Source organism: Oenanthe melanoleuca, chromosome 1 (genome assembly GCF_029582105.1).
Source record: "Oenanthe melanoleuca isolate GR-GAL-2019-014 chromosome 1, OMel1.0, whole genome shotgun sequence".
Taxonomy (NCBI): Eukaryota; Metazoa; Chordata; class Aves; order Passeriformes; family Muscicapidae; genus Oenanthe; species Oenanthe melanoleuca.
This window is the reverse complement of record NC_079333.1, coordinates 43,074,710-43,094,462: the sequence shown is the minus strand read 5'-3', so window position 1 is coordinate 43,094,462 and position 19,753 is coordinate 43,074,710. Positions and strand designations below refer to the sequence as shown.

The 19,753-nt window shown below is 36.4% G+C and overlaps 1 protein-coding gene across 2 annotated transcripts in view; it reads right to left on the bottom strand.

Annotated features, from left to right (window-relative positions):
- The window catches only part of IFT88 (intraflagellar transport 88), a 40,780-nt gene extending 21,995 nt beyond the window's left edge, over positions 1-18,785 (bottom strand). The window contains exons 1-18 of one of the 2 annotated variants that reach the window (XM_056497917.1): positions 18,413-18,785; positions 17,796-17,889; positions 16,767-16,829; positions 16,583-16,639; positions 15,681-15,734; positions 15,241-15,304; positions 15,094-15,163; positions 14,027-14,117; positions 13,010-13,114; positions 11,812-11,914; positions 11,048-11,162; positions 10,718-10,949; positions 9,754-9,824; positions 8,973-9,059; positions 6,599-6,698; positions 2,393-2,479; positions 1,604-1,790; positions 918-1,026 (exon numbers count right to left, since the gene is read on the bottom strand). In XM_056497917.1, coding sequence (XP_056353892.1) covers positions 918-1,026; positions 1,604-1,790; positions 2,393-2,479; positions 6,599-6,698; positions 8,973-9,059; positions 9,754-9,824; positions 10,718-10,949; positions 11,048-11,162; positions 11,812-11,914; positions 13,010-13,114; positions 14,027-14,117; positions 15,094-15,163; positions 15,241-15,304; positions 15,681-15,734; positions 16,583-16,639; positions 16,767-16,829; positions 17,796-17,885 — 1,685 coding nt within the window. In that variant the 5' untranslated portion in view covers positions 17,886-17,889; positions 18,413-18,785. Of the gene's footprint in view, positions 1-892; positions 1,027-1,603; positions 1,791-2,392; positions 2,480-6,598; positions 6,699-8,972; positions 9,060-9,753; positions 9,825-10,717; positions 10,950-11,047; positions 11,163-11,811; positions 11,915-13,009; positions 13,115-14,026; positions 14,118-15,093; positions 15,164-15,240; positions 15,305-15,680; positions 15,735-16,582; positions 16,640-16,766; positions 16,830-17,795; positions 17,890-18,412 lie in introns of both variants that reach the window. The other variant, XM_056497925.1, reaches the window with a different exon arrangement.
- Between the last annotated feature and the right edge of the window lie 968 nt (positions 18,786-19,753).

Here is a 19,753-nt window from a genome sequence, read left to right as displayed (position 1 = left end):
GTTTTAGCTGTAACTCAGCCTGCAGTGTGCTCTTCCCTCCTGTGTGGCACAATGGCTCAGAGCTCTGCAGCACTGCCAGCTGGAGCTACTGCCCAACCTATTTTTTCATTTTCTGCTGCATCCTACCTGACATGAAAGAAGCTTCTGAGAATTGGTGGACAGCAGTTTCATATAGCAGTGGAGCAGTGAAGCCCTTCCCCAGATGAATACTTAGAGCTGTTGGGCCATTTATGCTGCTATAAAGGAGCTATACATGGAATAGAGATCAGAGCCCTTTCATATTTTTGGAGGTTACTTATTTTACTAACTAGAATATATTTTCATTACCTACACTATTCTTAAAAGTGTAGTACATCAACTGGAATCTGTTCTGCCTTGGGGAGGATTTTATTACAGTTTGGACATCCTCAGAAGCATTGTTAAAGAAGTTCATAGCTTAGAATATCACTGGTGATGTGCAAAGCCAATCTCTTCCCTCAGCTTTTCAATCTATTCAGCTTTTGCAGTGCTGCAAGACAATTGTTTTCTTACACATATACTCACTAATCTGAAAACAGCTTTCAGAACAGAACTTCACATTTATTAGCCATCTAATTTTTCTTAAATATTTTACTTAATTGTGCTTTTTCATAGTAAAACCAGCAGCATTTTAAATATTCCATGACACAATTTAATACTGAGTGTAAATCTAATCCCTGCAATGTGAATAGTCTTAATGTTCTTCACTTGCTTCACTGGAAATATTCAATAAGGGTTAAGTTCTGGTCTCATTTTTCTCACAAACATCAGGTAATAAATCATTCTTACTATAATGGACACCACAGTAAATTTCTAAATCACTGTGACATGACGGAAACATGTATTTCAGATTAAATGAGTTTACTAAAATCACCATTTCATAACCCAGAAAAAGATACATGCTTGATAGCTGGTAAAGGACTTGGGCACTATTTGGAAGGATTGCATGGAGCTTCAGAAAACAATCCAAAGCTTCATCTATTCTGTTTAACTTCTTGTAAACTAAACCTAAAAAATAAAGGTTACAGTATTAATATAATGAGAAACGGATTAATTCAGCATATTAACTGAAAGAGTAACTAAGAAAAGCAAAATAGGAACACAGTACCTGGAGGCAGCATACCTGCCTTGACTTTAAAGGACTCTCTGTGAGAGTCATGCACAAAATTCTTATCAGCCAGCATGACCTACCAAACTGATAAACACAAAGAAATGTGAACCCAATCAAAGACCAAGAACTTACGTAGTCTCCTTTTTTGAACAAGATGAACAAGGAAAAGGCAAGGCTCTTAGAGGAGAATGTCTGATAGTTTAATAATGCTGAAACTGGTATCCTTTTAGTATGAATTTATTAATCTTCAAAGTAACTTATTCATCTGCAATTACTAATTGATGTTAACACTGGGATTCTTTTTTGCAGAACAGACAGGTAGTACAAGTTATTGAGTAATTTATGTTACGCCAAGGTATTAAAGTAATAGTAACTCACACATATTTCTATAAGGAAACTTTCAAAGACAGATTCTGAGAAACACTAGTGTTACCTTCAGTCAAAAGCTAAATCACAATAGCACCTGTGACTTACCAAGATTATAAAGTGCTTCAGTGCATAAGGAATCATTCCTGAGAGCTTCCTTATAAAATTCAGCTGCTTTTTCATAGTCTCCATTTGCAAAAACAGTATTTCCTTTGTTAGTTAGAGCTGCTGGATTGTACCTATCAGAATTTACAGCTAAATCTGCATAGTTAGTTGCTTGTTCCAATTCATTCCCCTACAGGAACAAAACAAACATTGTATTAGTCATTTGTCTGGTAACTTTCTTACAGCTGTGGCTTCTTACAGGAGTTTCAGAGGATTGAGGATGAAAAACAACCCCCTTATTCAGTCCTAAAATATTTCTTACGTATTTTCATAAGGTAGATCATCACTTTCAAATTTCAGATAAAACTTGAGACATGCCTTGCCACTCTGTCCCATTCAGTCTGCAAGCTTTCTTTGTTGAAATAAAGTAGCATTTATTAAAAATTAAAAAAAATCCATACCTTACAATCTTCATACACAAACACACCTGCCTAAGCTATGTATTTTACGTGTTCCCGGGTCCCCAGGGTCAATGTTTAAAATCCAGCCACTGAGACTCTGCACAAATTCAGCTGCAGGCATGTTTCTGTGGCCTAGGGCTCAATCTCACCCTTCTTCCCATCAATAGTATAAAAAGACCTGATACAATTTTCAACTGGTGTTCCAGAATGACTACTCTAAGGTGTAGTTTCTTGTTTACAGTGATTATTTAGGCAGACACAAAAATTGCTACAAAATACAGAGATTACTACATAAACTGCATTTTTTAACTGCTTTTGTGGAAGCACTTACCAAATAATAAAGGAATGAAAGGTTTGTTGCAGCTGCACTCTTTACTCTGCTATCCTTTTTTTCAAACATTTTCAAAGTCTCCAGTGCCTAGAAATAATTTGGAAACAACTTACTTCACACTGAAGTGAACTGATTCGAAAATCCTTCCAGAAAGCATTGATAAACTTCATAGTAACAAACAGCTGAAATTATCAACTCATATACTTACACACATGATAATTACTAGAGTTTGTAACACACACTTGTGAGCATGTACACACAAAAGTGTATCTTTATTTATACAACATTGATTTTCATCACAAAATTTCAATAATACTGGATATTTACTACCCATCCAAAATTTAGATTAGATAAGGCCACTGTGTGCTACAGGTATCTGACAATTCTGTACATACAAAACACAGTGCTAGACGGTTTGCTTTTAATCTAGTCCACTAATAAAAATTATCACACCTATTTTTCTAGTTCTTTAAGTGAACATAAATGAATTGATATAAAACCCTTATTAAAAAGCCAAAAAATAATACACTATATAAAAAAATACACACCATAGAGTAGGACTGAATTTCAATGTGCCTTTGTGTATTAAGATGATGACAATTCTAAGTTTAGGAAGTACTCAAATGTGAAGTTTGAGGCCAGAAGATCTTTTTAAAAACTTCAACATGAAAACTGAATTTCATAAACTTCAAAACAAAGTTGTTTATAGACAAAAAAAGGAGCATATTTATAGCAAGTAAAAAGGCAGCTTTTTCTTTTCATTGACTATGGAATAACATTTGTAACTGAAGACTAAATTACTAAATAAATCTGTCTCCCTTATGCTAAATATTTATATTAACAACACAAACTGTTAGAATATCACAGTGAGCCCAGTTCCATCATCTATTTCAACACAGATGTGGCAACCACAATTTAACCGTCAACATTAGCAATTCAAAAGTTTCCTTCCTGCTTTCCATGAAATCTTTAAGCTGCTATTTACATATCAAAGCAAAGGCATGATACTGTAAGTCAAATGCCAAAACAAACATAAAGAGAAGTTTCAATTGTATGACATACATAATCTTCACAGCTACTCTGCACAAAAACCACAACTGCATTAATGATGTGCAAAACAGCAACATATACACAGCTAAACATAGTCCATAGATTTAGTCAACTACATTCTACCCAAGAACTATGAACTATTAATGATCCTAATATTCTTCTAATAGAAAATTCTTTTAAAATATACCAATTTCAATCAAGAAAAGCATTTCAAAAGTTAAGCTCTAAATTTTGTGGTCATAGAAATGTAAGGACTGTAACTGCAATACTTTCAAACTTTATATATATTTGTGACTTTCTCTAAAAAGAGAATGATCCCAAATATTTCCAGATGTAGCACTACTATATCCTATATCTCAGTTACTCTACTCTTAAGCAAAGATTTGCTTCTTCATGGAATTAACTTCTGATGATTTTCGAGCTTTACAGTTCAAATTTACCAAAAGAAACAGCTTTTCAGAAAGTATCTGATTTATTTGCCTTTGCTTTTACTGCTAAATGGCACCTTGGATGATAATGACTCTGAACTCAATTCTTTTACTGGTAAATTATGTTGAGGGGCTCTCGAACCATTTCAGCAATTATGAGCCCTAGGATGAAAATCCATAGGCAATATTCCTTTTGTCCTTAAATTTTTAATGTCAACAATAAAAATTACTGAGGTTCAAAATCAAAACACAACAATCAAAACACAGACTATCCAAACTATTATTTGTGACTTGCTTCCAGTATATCCAAATTATTTGCTTATAGAAGTTAAACTTCAAAGCAGCTTGTCTGACTCTAGCAGGGTGTGCCAGATATGTTAAGAAGATGCATGGTTAACCTGCAGAATTTAGTTTTAAAATTAATTTTCAAAGTTTTTCTTTGATATTAAAAAAAAAATTAAAATATTTTACACACACACAACTAAACATAACATGGCAACTTTCCCTTGAATCTTATTTTATATTTTATATGCAAGGACTGTTTTTAAATAATATATTCATTATGATGAACCTGTAAGTAAGCCCATTGTTGTAACAGGAAAAAACTATTTTAGTTTGGTCTTTCTAAAAAAAAAGACACAATCAAACTTCAGCCTTGGAACTGAGGATTTCAAAAAGTTTCCATTCTTGTCATTCAGCCAAAGGTGTGTTGAGCAGTTGTTGTATAGCAAGTATATGAACAACAGACAGACAGGATGAATGTAATTGTCAGCTGCAGTTTTATTAGAACAAAACAAATATAAAGATGCTCTGCAATCACCATTCTGGAGCCCCACTCTACTGTTAAGTGGTTCCAGTGCAGGTTAAAGGTCTTCAGTCACATAATCCAAGTAAAAAGGTTCTTCTCCCTTTAATCCTATCTTCCAACACACTTCCCTCTCTCTCCGTTAAAGAACTCCACAAAACATCACCAACAATCTATCTCATTTTACCTCTGAGAACTGATTTTAGTTTTTTTAACCTACACTGAATACTAATGGGAGATCACAAAAAGTTACCATTGAAATAATAAATTCTTGAGATCATAAGACTTTTTACCTACCTGTAACACTCTCACCCTTCAAAAGCTATCATCAGTAAAGCTACCAGATTTGGCCAAAACTTGCAAATTCTCAAACTGCTTCCTGATCTCAAAAAAAGGTTTCAGTGTGCTGGTCTTGGCTGGGATAGTTAATTCTTTTCATAAACACTTGTATGGAGCTCTGTTTTGCATTTGTCCTGGGAACTGTTGATAATACAGTTTTAGCTAAGCAGGGCTCACACAAAGCCAAGGCCTGTTCTGCCCTTCACCCCACCAGTAAGTGGACTAGGGGTGCACAAGGAATTGGGACAGGACACAGCCATGACAGCTAGCCCCAGCTGATCAAAGGGATGTCCCAGATCATAAGGTGTCACGTCCAGCATATAAAGCTGGGGGAAGAAGGAGGAAGAGGGGATGTTTGTAGCGATGCTGTTTGCATCTCCAAATCACCATTATGCATCCCCTGCTTTTCTAGGGATGGCTGAACACCTACTTGCCCATGGGAAGTGGTGAATAAATTCCTTGGTTTGCTTGCAGAGCTTTTGCTTTACCTATTACACTGTCTTTATCTAAGCCCATGAGTTTTCTCCCCTTTACTCTTCTGACTCTATCCCCCATCCCAGCAGGGCAGGGAGTGACTGAGTGACTGCATGATGCTTAGTTGCCAGCAGGGGTTAAATCACAACAGTCAAACGTGCAGGATAACTCTCTTGCTATACCTACAGGAAAGGAGTAGAGGACAAGATAGATGGGAAGAGCAAGAGCTGCTCAGAAAACCAGAAAGTCTTAAATATGAGAAGTAAAAGCAGGTTGAAGTTATGCATATGGCCCTGTATCCATCCCTCCAAGATGTGGGAATGTGAATGATCTTAGGAGATGACAGGAAACCACAGCTTCTGCTCCAATTTTGCTGTATATGATCTGTAATTCTTGCCACTCATGCACAGCTGGGGATTGCACTATTCCTTCTTATTTATCAAGCATTCCTATCATTGAATGTACTGGCCAGCGCATGTTAGAAGAAAACCCATCAAATCCTGTCAGATATCTGACTTTGTTATTGTTCAGATGAAGGTTTTTTCTAACTACTCATATTCCAAACCAAGCCTTGTATGCAATGGAATGACATAGGAGCCTACTAAAGTATAAGGACAATTTATAGTATTTTAGGGAATGCCGTAGTATGTGGGGAATGGCAAGAATATTAGAGCATAAATGGTAACTATACATAGCAGGTGCAGCTGCATGTAATCTGGTACTATAGTCAACCTAATTGAGAGAAAAATTCAGCTGATATTAATGAAAACACCCCCAGGCTGATTACCAACAGGCTTCCTAGGCAATATTGACTGTACTGACCTCTCTTCCATTAACTGCAATGACATCTTGGACACCCAGTGAAGAAAACTACACTTAGGTGTTTTGATTTTGAAATAAACTGCATTCACTGTAACTTCCACAGCAGAAATTTCATTTAGATAAAACTTGTCTCTTGTCAGTATTTTTATAGTTATTTTACTGATTAGCACAAAAATAGCTATTGTTTGCTTAAATCTCATTTTCCTTTGCCAAAAAATATGCTGTGGCTAGCAAAGGTATCTTTGCAAATACAGTATTAAAAAGTACTAATTTGAAAAGTTACTATACCTGGTTAAAATTCTGCTGCCTCAAGTAGGTAGTGGCTTTGTTTATTTCCAGATCATTGGCTAACTCTACATAGTGGGAAGCTTTCACCGCATCAACACACCTGCAACAGAAAGTAAGCCATGAAGATAAACAAAATGCATCTGTGCAAATGCCTACAGGTTACATTTTTTTTTCAGATAATTTACTTTCTAAACTGAATTTTCTTTACTAATCTTTCTCCACAGTGGCAAAGAGCACTCTGATTAAAAATATTTGCAGGAATATTTCAGTCCTATAACCTACCCTAATTACAGTATCTCTGCTGCCTCTTGCTTATTTTAAGTCAACTGCCTAAATATCACTTTATTTTTTATTGCTGAGCAATACCTGATGTCAAAAACTGACTAAAGTAATTTTTCAAGCCATTTTCTTTAGCTACACTTTATAATGTGGCTTTTCAAATTTCATCTCCTGATGCATATATTATCAAATCTATAAAAATATTAGTGACCAATGCCAGAGACTACAGACTTTCTCCCTGAGCTACATAATAATAATAATAATAATAATAATAATAATAATAATAATAATAATAATAATAATAATAATAATAATAATAATAATAATAATAATGTTGTCATAACATTAAGTCTCTTTCTGGTCATCCCCCAACTATTTGTGGCTAAGAGTCTTCTGCAAAAAGTGCAGAACAGAAGTCAGCAGACAGTTCAGATGTTCACTGACAGCCACCATCTTCTACGGTTTGGTGTGATCTACTTTCAGCTGCCTGATCATTTGAAGTAAGGCCTTTACTTATTGTATGAGTATCCTGTTCTCTCAAACACTTGGAAAACAGGCATAGTAAATGAACAACTTCTGGGATATTTTCTTAATCCCTTTCACTATTTGTTTAATTGCTGGAAAGACACCTTCTTTCCTTTTAATAGTTGGCTATTTTGCCAACAGAAGTTTAATTCAACAAACTGCCTGCTGTTACAATTGGTTTGGCACGTGGGCAGGCATTTAGGAAAATGCCTTTTATGTTAGAAGAAAAGTTGTAATAAAAATTGATAATTTCTTCTTTTATTACGGATATCTTTGCAACATCAAAAATGCATTTTCAACAGTTAGTTCTAACATCTTTTAACCATAAAACACAATGAGATCTAGCTATCCAAGTGTTCTTTACGAAATATGACAGAACAGTCCCAATATTATGTCACATTTTAAGTAGGAAGCTACTCTGAAGAATATTTGTCCTCACGTTATTTCTCTAAATAAAATTAATTTGATTGAAAGTACATTTAATACTCAGAGGACCCACAATAAAGTTTATAATTAGAAAAACTAAGCTCAAGCTGCCAGTTAAACTTCTTCATTGAGCTTGAATACTTCAGCTTAAAATAACAAAGAATAAATCTGTCCTGATACACAAAAAATAATCCCACAGATCTCAGCAAAAGCTATTCAATTAGCCAGAAGAGATCTGAGAATGTGTTACTCCATGACAAGTATTCTGTGGATAGCACTAAGAAAACTGAGTATCTGACAATCTTTTCTAGTTTTTCTAAACATAAACCAAGACACAGAGCTAACAAATCTGATTTGCTCATGCTAACAAATTAGAAAACAACAACCTAAATTTTTCACAAGATATATTATTTAAGTCCTGAAAATTCAGAATGGCAGAAGTAGGGAAATTTTAAGATTATGATTATTACTAAACCATCAAACACCACCTTGTGGACTCTAGCAGACAATACAAATTTGTGTGGGAGATTGTCTCCTGTCAATATAAACAGCTTTCCTACAGAATTATAATTATAGGACCTGCAAAATTTGAGAATAATCCTAACACGCCATAAACTCCAGGTAAAGAAAGTCCTCTCTTCCCATCAAACATTATTCATTATCCAAACTTTAACATATATAGTAATATTGTGCCTGCAATACAAAACATTCATTTGCACACATATTACTTTCCAATATTATTAAAATACAAAAAATATCAAAGTAAGCCTTTATAATAAAAAACTAAAAATAAATTTTGGAAAAGTTAGGCTTTTTAGCATTTGTCTGCTGAGACTTTTAAAAGCTTTTCCATTTTGCAACTGAACTTTCAAATTCAATTGAATTTTTTGCGTGAATTCAGAACAGCACAAAATGTATAATTACGACTTGACTTTCAATGATAAATGATCAATGATACTTTTTAAGACAGAACACACTCTAACGCTTCATTTTATTAGGAGACAAACTGAAAATAGCCTGGTTGCTGTGTTTGAGATGCACAGAGAACCATGTTTCCCAGGCTGCTTCCATCTGTGAACCAGTTTCACAACCAGCACAGGAGTTTATATATTTTAGACAAAAAGAAGCCCCACTTGACTCTTACCAGTCATAGCCCACTGCAAAAGATGTCTCAATTGCTGGTGCAATGAGTTTAGCAGCTGTCATGATGTATTCCTCTGCCAAGGACTTCCTAAAGGAAAAGAAACCACAAAAACACAATGCAAAAGTATGAAATAAATTCTTCACTGTCTGGGTGGTGAGGCACTGGAACAGGTTGCCCAGGGAAGCTGTGGATGCCCCATCCCTGGAAGTCTGCAAGGCCAGGTTGGATGGGGCTCTGAGCAACCTGGTCTAGTGGGAGGTGCCCCTGCCCATGGCAGGGGGGCTGGAACCAGATTATCTCTAAAGTCCTTCCCAAACCAAACCGTTCTATACTTGCATACAATTCTATGTCATAATTTCAAAAACACGTATAGAAAAAAAAAAACAAACCAAAACGTGTTCTGACTTCTTTCTGCACTCAGTACATATCTCAGAAATCAATGTAACCCATTAGTTCCCTATTACCACTAACTCCCCTGTATCCTGATTAAGGTCTTAGTTTTTTCTGTTTTCCTTTCATTACACATTAGCTGTATTTTTTTAAAAAACTCAAACATTGCAAGTTTTAAGTAGTGTACCCTGTAACATTTGGGGCAGATATTCTACTTTAGGGCAGCACACTAAACTAAGTGATCCAACCGGTTGTTCTGAGCCTGTTCTTTCCTAAGAACTGGGAGGACACTTCTGTAACAAGAGCTGTGGACAGGTGACAAGCCTGATAATCCTTCCAGAAGTTAAAATTCAAGGCATCACAGTCAAGAAAGAACAAAGTGCACCATTACCTTTCACGTTCTACTTGACTTAAACTGTCATTTTTAATGGCTTCAATCAGTAGATTCGTATGTAGATCCTCCTAGAGGGGGGCAAAACAACTGCAAATTATACCAGAATACAAACATTTTAATTATTTTATAGACAATATGACTGCAAACATAAATTGATGTAAAATATATAGTCTATAATGTCACTTACTTTCCACATCTGAAAAAGCTAGCTTCAGTTTAAAGTAGTTTTCTAACCGTATACTCTGAAATTTGGCATTACAACTACTTCAATACTGGTTTTTGCTCATGTGTGCTGTCACAGCTTACATTAAGGTTGTTAACAGATGAAGTTCATGTCATGTGTATCAAACCAGGAAGGCTGCAGTTCACAGTGAGAATATTCTCATGCTTAAAAATTAGCATTTGCTGAACTGCTGTGGTATTCAGCAGATGAGAACTTGTGCTACCTCCTCATTACAGTAACTTGCATGATCATCTTATGGTTTCTATCACACTTCTCTGTTAGCTCTAAAAGAAGTTATGCAGGGTGTGCTAGGTGGCCACCCCTTCCTCGTTTATCGGGGACAGATCATACATTTATGCAAAATAAAGACCAGAAGGAAAGTATGATCTTTCCTCTGACCTCTTAAAAAAAAAAAATGGAGAACTTGGAATGTCTGTTAAAACTATAGTTCACCTACCCTTAGAAATAACTTATTCAGTCTCAAGACTTTCTTCCAATAAATGATCTTACATAGTCCTCATCTAATTCAAAGGCTTAATGATCCTTACTCTTACATAATTTCTAATATAAGGAATTATAAAAAATGTATTAAAATACATTTAATGTCAGTAAAAAAGTTATTTCAGATACCTAAATACATATCAACTCCCATATTCAGTACAGTCCAAGCACTCAGTATCTCTCCCTCTTCCTCCTCTTTTATTATATAAAGACATAGTTTATTTTTTTCAAACTTACGTTTAAGGAAATGTATTTTTCTTCATAATCCACTTCCAAGGGAACTTCAATGAGGTTTTTGAAGGCTTTCTTCATTTGCTCACCATTTCCAACAGCAAAGTAACAGAGGATCAGGTTGAAGCCTGCCTTCAGGTTTGGGGATATGCTCATTATTTCTTCAAATGAAGAAATGGCATCAACGTATTGGCCAGTTTTAATAAATGCAATTCCAATATTCTCCATTATTTTTATCCTAAGTAAGAAAGCGGGTTTAGATAATATTTTTAATTACTAAATCATACTGTATCCAAAATTTGTATTTCATAACCATGCCTCCTAGGAGCAACTCACCTCATCTGTTTGTGAGAACTAGTAATCTGGTCTAGAGCCATACGGTAGAATTTGATAGCTTTGGAATAGTTCCGTTGTTTTAAATATATATTTCCCATATTTACCTTCAGTATACCTATCGAAAGGAGTCAATGAGTTACAACATTTTAAAAGAGTTTCAAAGTGACAGAGTAGAATAACTTCTTAATAAATTTGTCTTCATTATAAGATAGCAATGTCCCTTTAAAGCAGCACTGCACAGAACTGCCTTCTATGAATTTAACTCAAGAGAACTTGAGAGAGAAGATGAAGTAGTGATGAAACCTAGAACAGAACTTTCAAGTAAGATGCATTCTGATTTTGAATCAAGGGATGAAATGGAGATTATTTATAGTGCTCTCCAGGAAGACAACTGCAAATAAGCATCTCTGAAAAAAACACACTGTAGGAGTCTCAGAGATACACAAAATACTAAAAGAAGCTTTCAGGAGGGAAAGGCCAAGTCAAAAGAAAAATAATGTACTAGAGAAGACCACATAGCATGTGTGGCATGAGAAAATTATGTATTTGTCTTTCTGTTTAGCTTAGTCTGTGGAAAGAAAAGACTTCATGAGTCAGTATAATTTAATGTGGTTTGGCTCTCCAAGTCAGACACTACGAATATATCAATCACTCTGAGTGGCAGACATGAGGACTGAGTTGTCTGAGTATTAGCTCCATGCAGATGCACTCCTCACTTTGAATGCCTGACTACCAGTTTCAATCTGCTTTGGGATACAACCTACCTCCATTGCTGAACATCTTATTCTTCACTATAACTTGGTAAGTAGTCAGCGCTTCAGCATACATTTCATTAGCAACATACTGACTGGCCAGATTGAGGAGAACCTATAAAAATTGGAATTACAGGTACAAGAAAATATATTGTCCTCTAAACAGTAATAAACTTGAATTCATAGTAGATAATTTCAAGTTAATTTTATCTTGGAACTATTGTCTTTACCACTTGTAAGCTTCCCATCTTTAACGTTCCTTTGTTCTTGCAAATTGATATAGAGGAAACAAGTTTAAAAGCTACTTATTCCAAGTAATGCTTTTGGTTTTGTATATGAATTATTAGCATTCAAAGTTATGCTACATGGGTCTTAGATCTAAGTAAACACAGTGCTGTAATGCAAGGTTATTAAAAAATATTCATACAAGATAATTCTCAGAAACTGTGTGTGATTTATGACTCTCAACATGTGGAAAATGGTCCTAATGCCTGTAGTCACTCAGTTTAGAAGGGAAGAATTTTTCTAAACTGCTGTTTCACAACAGAAGTTCTGCTAGTGTCAGGTAAAATAACTGCATTTTTTCCACAGCTTTACTCTGACTTTCATGGTAAAATAAATTATGTCTGCCTAATTACATATATTAATTGTTAATAATTGTCTCTACAACAGTACCTATGAATTTAAATATCCCTCAAGTATTTTTATGCATTCTGAACTCTTCTTTTTTAAAAAAAATTTAAAAAATTTACTATTTGAAAACCAGAATGTAAATCTAGATACCTGCTTTGAGATTCAGGAATATTACTATATCCTATTTTAGTAACACACTCTTGGTCACTTCATGGCTCAATTTAAAGGCAGCATCTGATCTTTCCTGTTTTGTTTTCTCCTCTCAGCATATTACACTCTCTAGGCTATTTATTTCTGAAATACAGGGGTCTGTCTCTGCTGTATTTTGATATGCAGGTTTTACATGTGAGTAAATATCTGGAATACACATGCATAGAAATTCTTCTCCACTTAATGTAGACTATATGGTTTCTCTGGAATTTGCAATTGCATGGGAATGGACTCAATGACATGAATGGATCTCCTCTGCCAGGAGCATTACAATACAGACACACAATACACACTTCAGGAAACACTGACATTTCTGCTCAGGAGGCTTTTTAGCAACGTCAGTCACTTATGATTTCTAACCACTTACTGTGTAAGTGAGGTCTAAGTTGATGCTTTCTGGAGGAGTGATTTGTTCACGCTGTCTCAACAATTCTCTTTCCTGTCTTCCAGCCTCTTTTGCCCTGTCCAGAGCCTTAAACAAAATACTAGAATTTAACAATGTCTTGAATCTTACTGACTCAAGATGATGAAAATATATTCAAAACAAGTATAAAAAGAATATACTCATGTCTATTTTCTTTGGTTTACTGACTGCACCAAATGCCTGAAAAAAGCACCATAACTCACCAGAAGGTTTTAACTAGCAATAAGCAGACATACAGCTCTCTAAGTCTGCTTAGTTGTGTAATAATGTACCCAAACATAATTCTCTGTAGATTGTTGTCAATATTCTTTGTACAAGTCATGCTTTGGGTCTAGCAGTCCTGTGGGCCTCCACAAGGGTGCAATAATTAAGAAAGTAATGGTTACTAGTCAAGGTGGCTATTTGGAAGCCAAAGGTGAAAGAACTACTTCAAGACATAGTTTGACTCCTAGTCCTTATGATAGAAGGCAAATCCAACTTGCCTGTTTTACAGATAAGGAGTTCACAACTTTGATGACTTTTGCAGGAAAATGGATATTCTGCTGGATTTGTCAGAAACAAACATCCTATAGGACCCTTTGAGTTGTCTGATACAATCTACATAAGAACAACCCTTTGATATCAGGAGCATTTTTGACCATACATGCAAGAGGCTCAGGAAAAACTAACAAAATAGATTGGTTACTTAGCCACTACTCAGTGGCACAATAACGCTCTAATATCCCCTATAACAGAACAAATACATTCAAACTGACTGTTATAGTAAATATATAAGGAAATAGTTCCTTATCCACGGTAACCTTTGAAGAGGACAATGGACACAGAGGGAATTTTTGTAACACTGAAATCTTAACAAATATATATGCCAAAAATATAGCTCTTAACTTTTTTTTTTCAGCAAAGCAAGGCATCTATCTATACAAATTACAGCAGAAATTAAGTGAAATTCAGAAAAACTACCAATTTCAAGTCTCCACAGCTATTGGCAACACAACTTTCTTCAACCAAATCATTCACTTTTTTTTCCAACTGCCTCATCTTCTCTTCTAAACTAAAATTAAAAAAAACAACAAAAAGATTAACACTAAAGTTAAAGTAACGTAACTGCAAACACTAAGCTTTTACACATTATATTCTCAATAAAACAAATCAAATGTCATATCACAGGTCACAACTAACTGGTTTTCCCATCAAAGAAAGTATCGTGTATAACTATGCCTAGAGAAGATTGTCCAAAGGTATCACATTCACACTCTTAATTGGAGAACAGAGACCTAAGAAAACATAAATCCTCTTACAAGAACAGTACAGACAGGCAAATTTCATGAAGCACATTTGTTTAGGAGAAGTAACTACAAAAAATAGATGAACTTTCGTATCAAACACTAATGAAATGAAATACAACATTAAAAGCAATTAATTGAACTTTTATTTGCATATATAATTCTAAAGCATTGTTTGAAAATGCATGTTATAACAAAAAGTTGTAGTTCTTCTAGACTTTTTCTGTTGCTAAATAATCAAACATTTCAGTAGGAGCTCCCTATTCCCATATAGCTACATTTGGGGAACAGAACTTTGGTATTGGAAATCTCAACGATTTTCTGAGCAAACTCCCCAACATTCGCACCAGCCTGCAAGTTTCAGCTCAAGTGCTAAGCTCAGAGTGAACAGGGAGAAAGAGCAGGTAACTTCCTCCAAATTCTTCCCAAAGAGCTGCAAGAACCATGGTGTACCTTGCCTGACACACACACTTTCATGGTCCTGCACAATTTTGTATCAAAGTATTCATGTGAGAACAGCTAAACCCAGGCTGCTGAGATAGTCAGAACCAGGAATCACTGAAATCAGATGTTCATGAAAGTCAGCCAACCACATGCACAAATGTTTGTGGCATTATTCCACCAAGTTCACAGTTTGGCCCCTCAGGGTTTTTGTAACTGCCTGGATGTTTTTAAACTCTGTGCATGGTTGGTTTTCTGTCACTGTCAATGCTTTGAAAGAATGTAATGCAGAACTGAACAAACCTGTCTGAAGTTTTCTTTTCCAGAGGTGAAGCAGGACCTTTTGCTTGGCCAAGAGGATCAAACGAAGAACCTGAAAAATTAACAGAGTACTGAAGAACTGTAAAATAACATCTCCCTGTGACAGCTGGTGATTTCTACAAAGCATACCTCTCACAGCTGCTTTAGTGTAACCTGCAGCTTGCACTGCTGTCATTGGTCGAGAAACCCCATCCTCAAATAAAGAAGAATTTAAAATAATTAAAATAATCTTACTAAAAATTATGTTATAGACAATACAGACATAACTGTATATTTTCACATGTAATTTTTGTATATTATATATATATTATTTTATGATATATCGTTCATTGCATGTTAGCAAATGTTAGAAAGTACAATATTCTTACTGCATCCAAATCTGTACTCAAATAAAACAAACATCACTACCCTCACGCTTTCTGACAGTAAGTATTATGTTCAAAAAAGGACAAATTAAAAGTGTAGTAATTTTTATTAATTCAGTGAACTTCTAAATACTTGTATCTAACACTTACCAGAAAAATTTATTGTTCCAAATTAATATGAAGTGTTACTATTGGAAATTTTACCTGTATAGCTCCTGTCATGGGTCTTCCCATGGATGAAGTTAAAGTTGCCTTTGACTACAAAAATAAGTAAGTTGTTTGAAATTGACATACACAAAGCATAAGAAACCCTGCATATGGTATTCTCAACACTAAATTTTAAAAGTTGAGCTAACTCTCACATAAATTCATAGCAAAGCTCCCATTTATTTTACTCATATGTAATATACTGCCAGTGCCTGTCAGGCTTAAAGACAGTGAATACTTCAGTTAGCACAAATTCACAGCAAAGGTTTTTTATGTATTTGGATACTTCAGTCAGCTCTTTTAAAAAGAGGTACATAGAAAATTGTCTGAGTCAGCAAACTTTCCTTTATTAAATTATTGAAATTTCTTCCTTGAAATTGAACAAGTAATTCACACAAAATACTTCAGTAAAATTCTGTGTAGAGCTGATAAACTCTGTCACTGTATTAATCTCTTTAAGTTATATTTCCATGCAGATTTATTTTATTAATACATCGAAATATACCAAAGAACACAACCAACTTTTCCTGATTTAACTACAGGTGTTTCAGAGCCCATATTCTTCAAGACTTGATTTCACCTAAACTTCCAGAAAACTTTCCCAAGCCCAAATAACAACCTATTCAGTTCCCCCTGCAAGTGAACACAATTAATACCTTGGACTCTAAATGCCTTATGCAGTACAGAAGATTTGCAGCATGGTTCAGGAGAAAATAAAAACAAGCAGTAACCATGCCTTGACCAAGTGCAAAGTTGTGAATTAAAACTAATGAATAGATGCATTTCACTGGAATGAAATTCTTAATTTAGAAATGCTCACTTTGTGCATGGAATTAAATGGTACATTTATATTTTGTAAATTATATTTTCATTAAGGATACAACAGAACAAAAGCCTACCCCAAATCCAGTAGCTAGAGGTCTTGGACTTGATGTACCAGGAATTTTGGCTGTCACCTGGGTGGGGAAAAAAAAAAGAACCAAACAAAAAAACCCCTGTCAATTAAAACCTGTATGTGTCAATTATTAGTGTTTCTACATAGTAAGATCTACATTTATGTAAAGTGTTTTAAAAGGTACTTACAGGGGGTCTCCTTCCATGACTTGTTCTTGCTGCCTGTTGAAAAGCTACATCATTTTCTAAATCCTAAGGAAAAACAACCCAACAAAACATTAACCCTTTAAAAACCACAACACCCAACCTCACAATTCTACAACCTTCAGACTACTGAAAGAAGATAGGTAAAATATCAGAAATTCTTCAGAAAATACTTGAAGATAACTGAACAACAGGATTTACTGACAACAAATTACAATTATATTATTTGTCTTTTTTTGTATTTTAGATTAGGAAATGTAAAAACTTGCTACTTTATGAAAATACAGAGGAAACAAGAGCTGAAGTTATAAAATATAACAGGAATTTCCTTTTCCATCCAAACGCCTATCACTTATGCTATTTCTGAATTTTGACATCAACTACTGCAATGCAAGACATTAAAACATCTCATGTCTCTCAGGTCCTGCAGCAGCTCCCATGAATTGAATACTGGGATTTCACACAAGATAGCAAGTTCTGATGGTAGGTTTGGACTAAATGACATCACTGTTGTCCCAACCACACCAGCAGTTACCCAAAAGTGATCTGCAGGGCTACTCTAAGACATCCCAGATGCTCCACCCAATTGCACAGAGACCTGCAGGATTCCATTCTGCTGTGAGCTCCTCCAGCAGCAGCACAGTAGGAAATCAATGACCTACTGACTACTCAGGAGCCTCTTTTGTCAGAAAACTTTCTGCTGCACACAGCCTGGGAAACACCACATTGAATGTAGCTACAAATAATTATGAGCTTATACTTGAAAAATTCTAATCATTACAGCATCTTAGATCTGCTGAGATCTGCACAAGTGTTTAGTTGGAATAGAAGGCTATCAAAGAATTAGCTATTCAAGAAGATCCCTGAGAAACTTCAGATGTTTCTTGCTAATAATGTAAATTTCACTTCAAAGCAGTTGTAAACTTGTATGTTACTGTACCCATAAATTCTTACCTAATACTTCTAACTTAAAATTCTCTATATGGGAAAGGTGGGAAAAAGCAAATATTTTACCTCTGTGTCAAACATGGGATTATAATCATTGTAGCCAGAATAGAGATCATCTTCATTATTCTCAGGAGCCAGATGCACATTTTGCATCATTTTTCTATGAAACATAGAACATGCCAAATATTATCTCAGTGGTTTTACAAAAATATTTTAAAATGCACAATATAAACAGCAGTAGTTTGTTTAGTCATCAAAACTAGGAGTCGCCTATTAAAAAAATTAAATAGCACCATTTCATGGGTTTATATTTTTTATACTTATACCAGTTATGAAAATTGTTTTAAAGATATTTATCATTAAAACGAAATGATAAGTAACTGCATTACTACTTCTAGAATGATATCTGTCCACTGTCAGCTAACTCATGTTTAAGACAATATTCTTAAATATTCTAAAGTTAGTCTTTATAGGCTAACTGTAGTAGTAAGTCTAATGAAAGGTATTTCATCTTGCTTCAAACTTTTCCTTTCCCTTTCCTTTCCTTTCGTAGTCTAACATCAACATAGCTACAGTTATGAAGGCATTTCAATTAAAACGGGTTTTAAAAGCAAGCATTAAAGAAGCCCAGGTTCTAAAGTCTTTCTCCACCAGTATTTCCCCGCCTAATACGGTGCGTTCACCTGGTGGCCTTTCCCTCACGGAGGAGCGACACGTTGCTCACTTTGCCTGGCTACCTCAAGAAGGCGAGATTTGCTTTCACGGATAACATGAAATACATGCCCTTCAGCAAGCAAGCCTCAGCCAGGACGGAGCGCACGGTTCCTCTGCAGCGGGAGGATGAGGAGGATGAGGATGATGAGGAGGATAAGGAGGATGGGGAGGATGGGGAGGATGTTCCCGTCGCTTCCCTGCCGTGCCCCGCGGCCAAGCCGCTCCGGCGCGGGTTCCTTCAGCGGGGTCCCGGCGATGTGCCCCTCACGGCGGCGGCTCAGGGCACGGGCGGCACTCCCGCCCTCAGCCCGCCCTCAGCCCGCCCGCGGCCGGGCCCGCTCGGCGCTCGGGGCCGGGCGGCGTTGCCCGGGACACGGCGGCGCTCCCCGCATGCACCGCGGCCGGGCGGGGCGAGCCGCGGGCGGGGCCGGGCGCTGCCGGGGCCGCTGCCCCGGGCGGGCTATGCCGCCGAAAGGGGCGGGCGGTGGCACTGTGAGGGCCGGGCGCTGCCGCCGTGAGGGGCGGGCGGTGGCACTGTGAGGGGCGGGCGCTGCCGCAGTGAGGGCCGGGCGCTGCCGCCGTGAGGGCCGGGCTGGCCCTCGGGGGAGCGCGGGTTGCGCGCTCGCGTCGCTCGTGCAAAGGGAACTGCGGGGAAAGTCCGTCAAACGCTTGGACGCGCGCTTCATTTCCAATCCTGTCGTAATCCAAAACGTTACCATTTCTCCCAATGAGCTGAGAGATAGGATCTCAAAACTGAAAGGCATAATTAATTAAAAAAGAAAAAAAGGAAGTTGTTAAGGCTTCCCATACGCCATAGGCTCTGAAACGACATTTTTAAAAATCCCTAATGTCTTATAAAAAGACGATTCTCCCTGCCATCCTTACTGCTTCTCTTGGTGTTTTCGAAACTCCGACAAGTGTTTTGATTTGCCCACGGCAAATCATTATACTCTAGAGAAATTTTCCTGTGCCTAATTAGAAAACAGAATAGAGAAGGAATCTCTGAGCACGCCTTCAGTATTTTTGACAGAGAAAACATTTCATGAGACCAATTGTAATCCCACTGCCTTATGCCAACTGCATAAGAAAGCTGCAAAGACAATATACAGTAAAGTCAGAACACCCTTTTTATGGTCAGGGTTTGTGCACATTGTGCAATGTCAGGATCTTCTGCTGCTCACTTTTCAGCCTCAAAGTCCTTTCTGTAGAGATAAGTGGAGAGGATATGAATGAAAGGTCTTTCTACTCTGGCTCCCAACAAGAGAAATGAAGATAACATAAAGAATTATTAAGATATTATCACTTCCTGC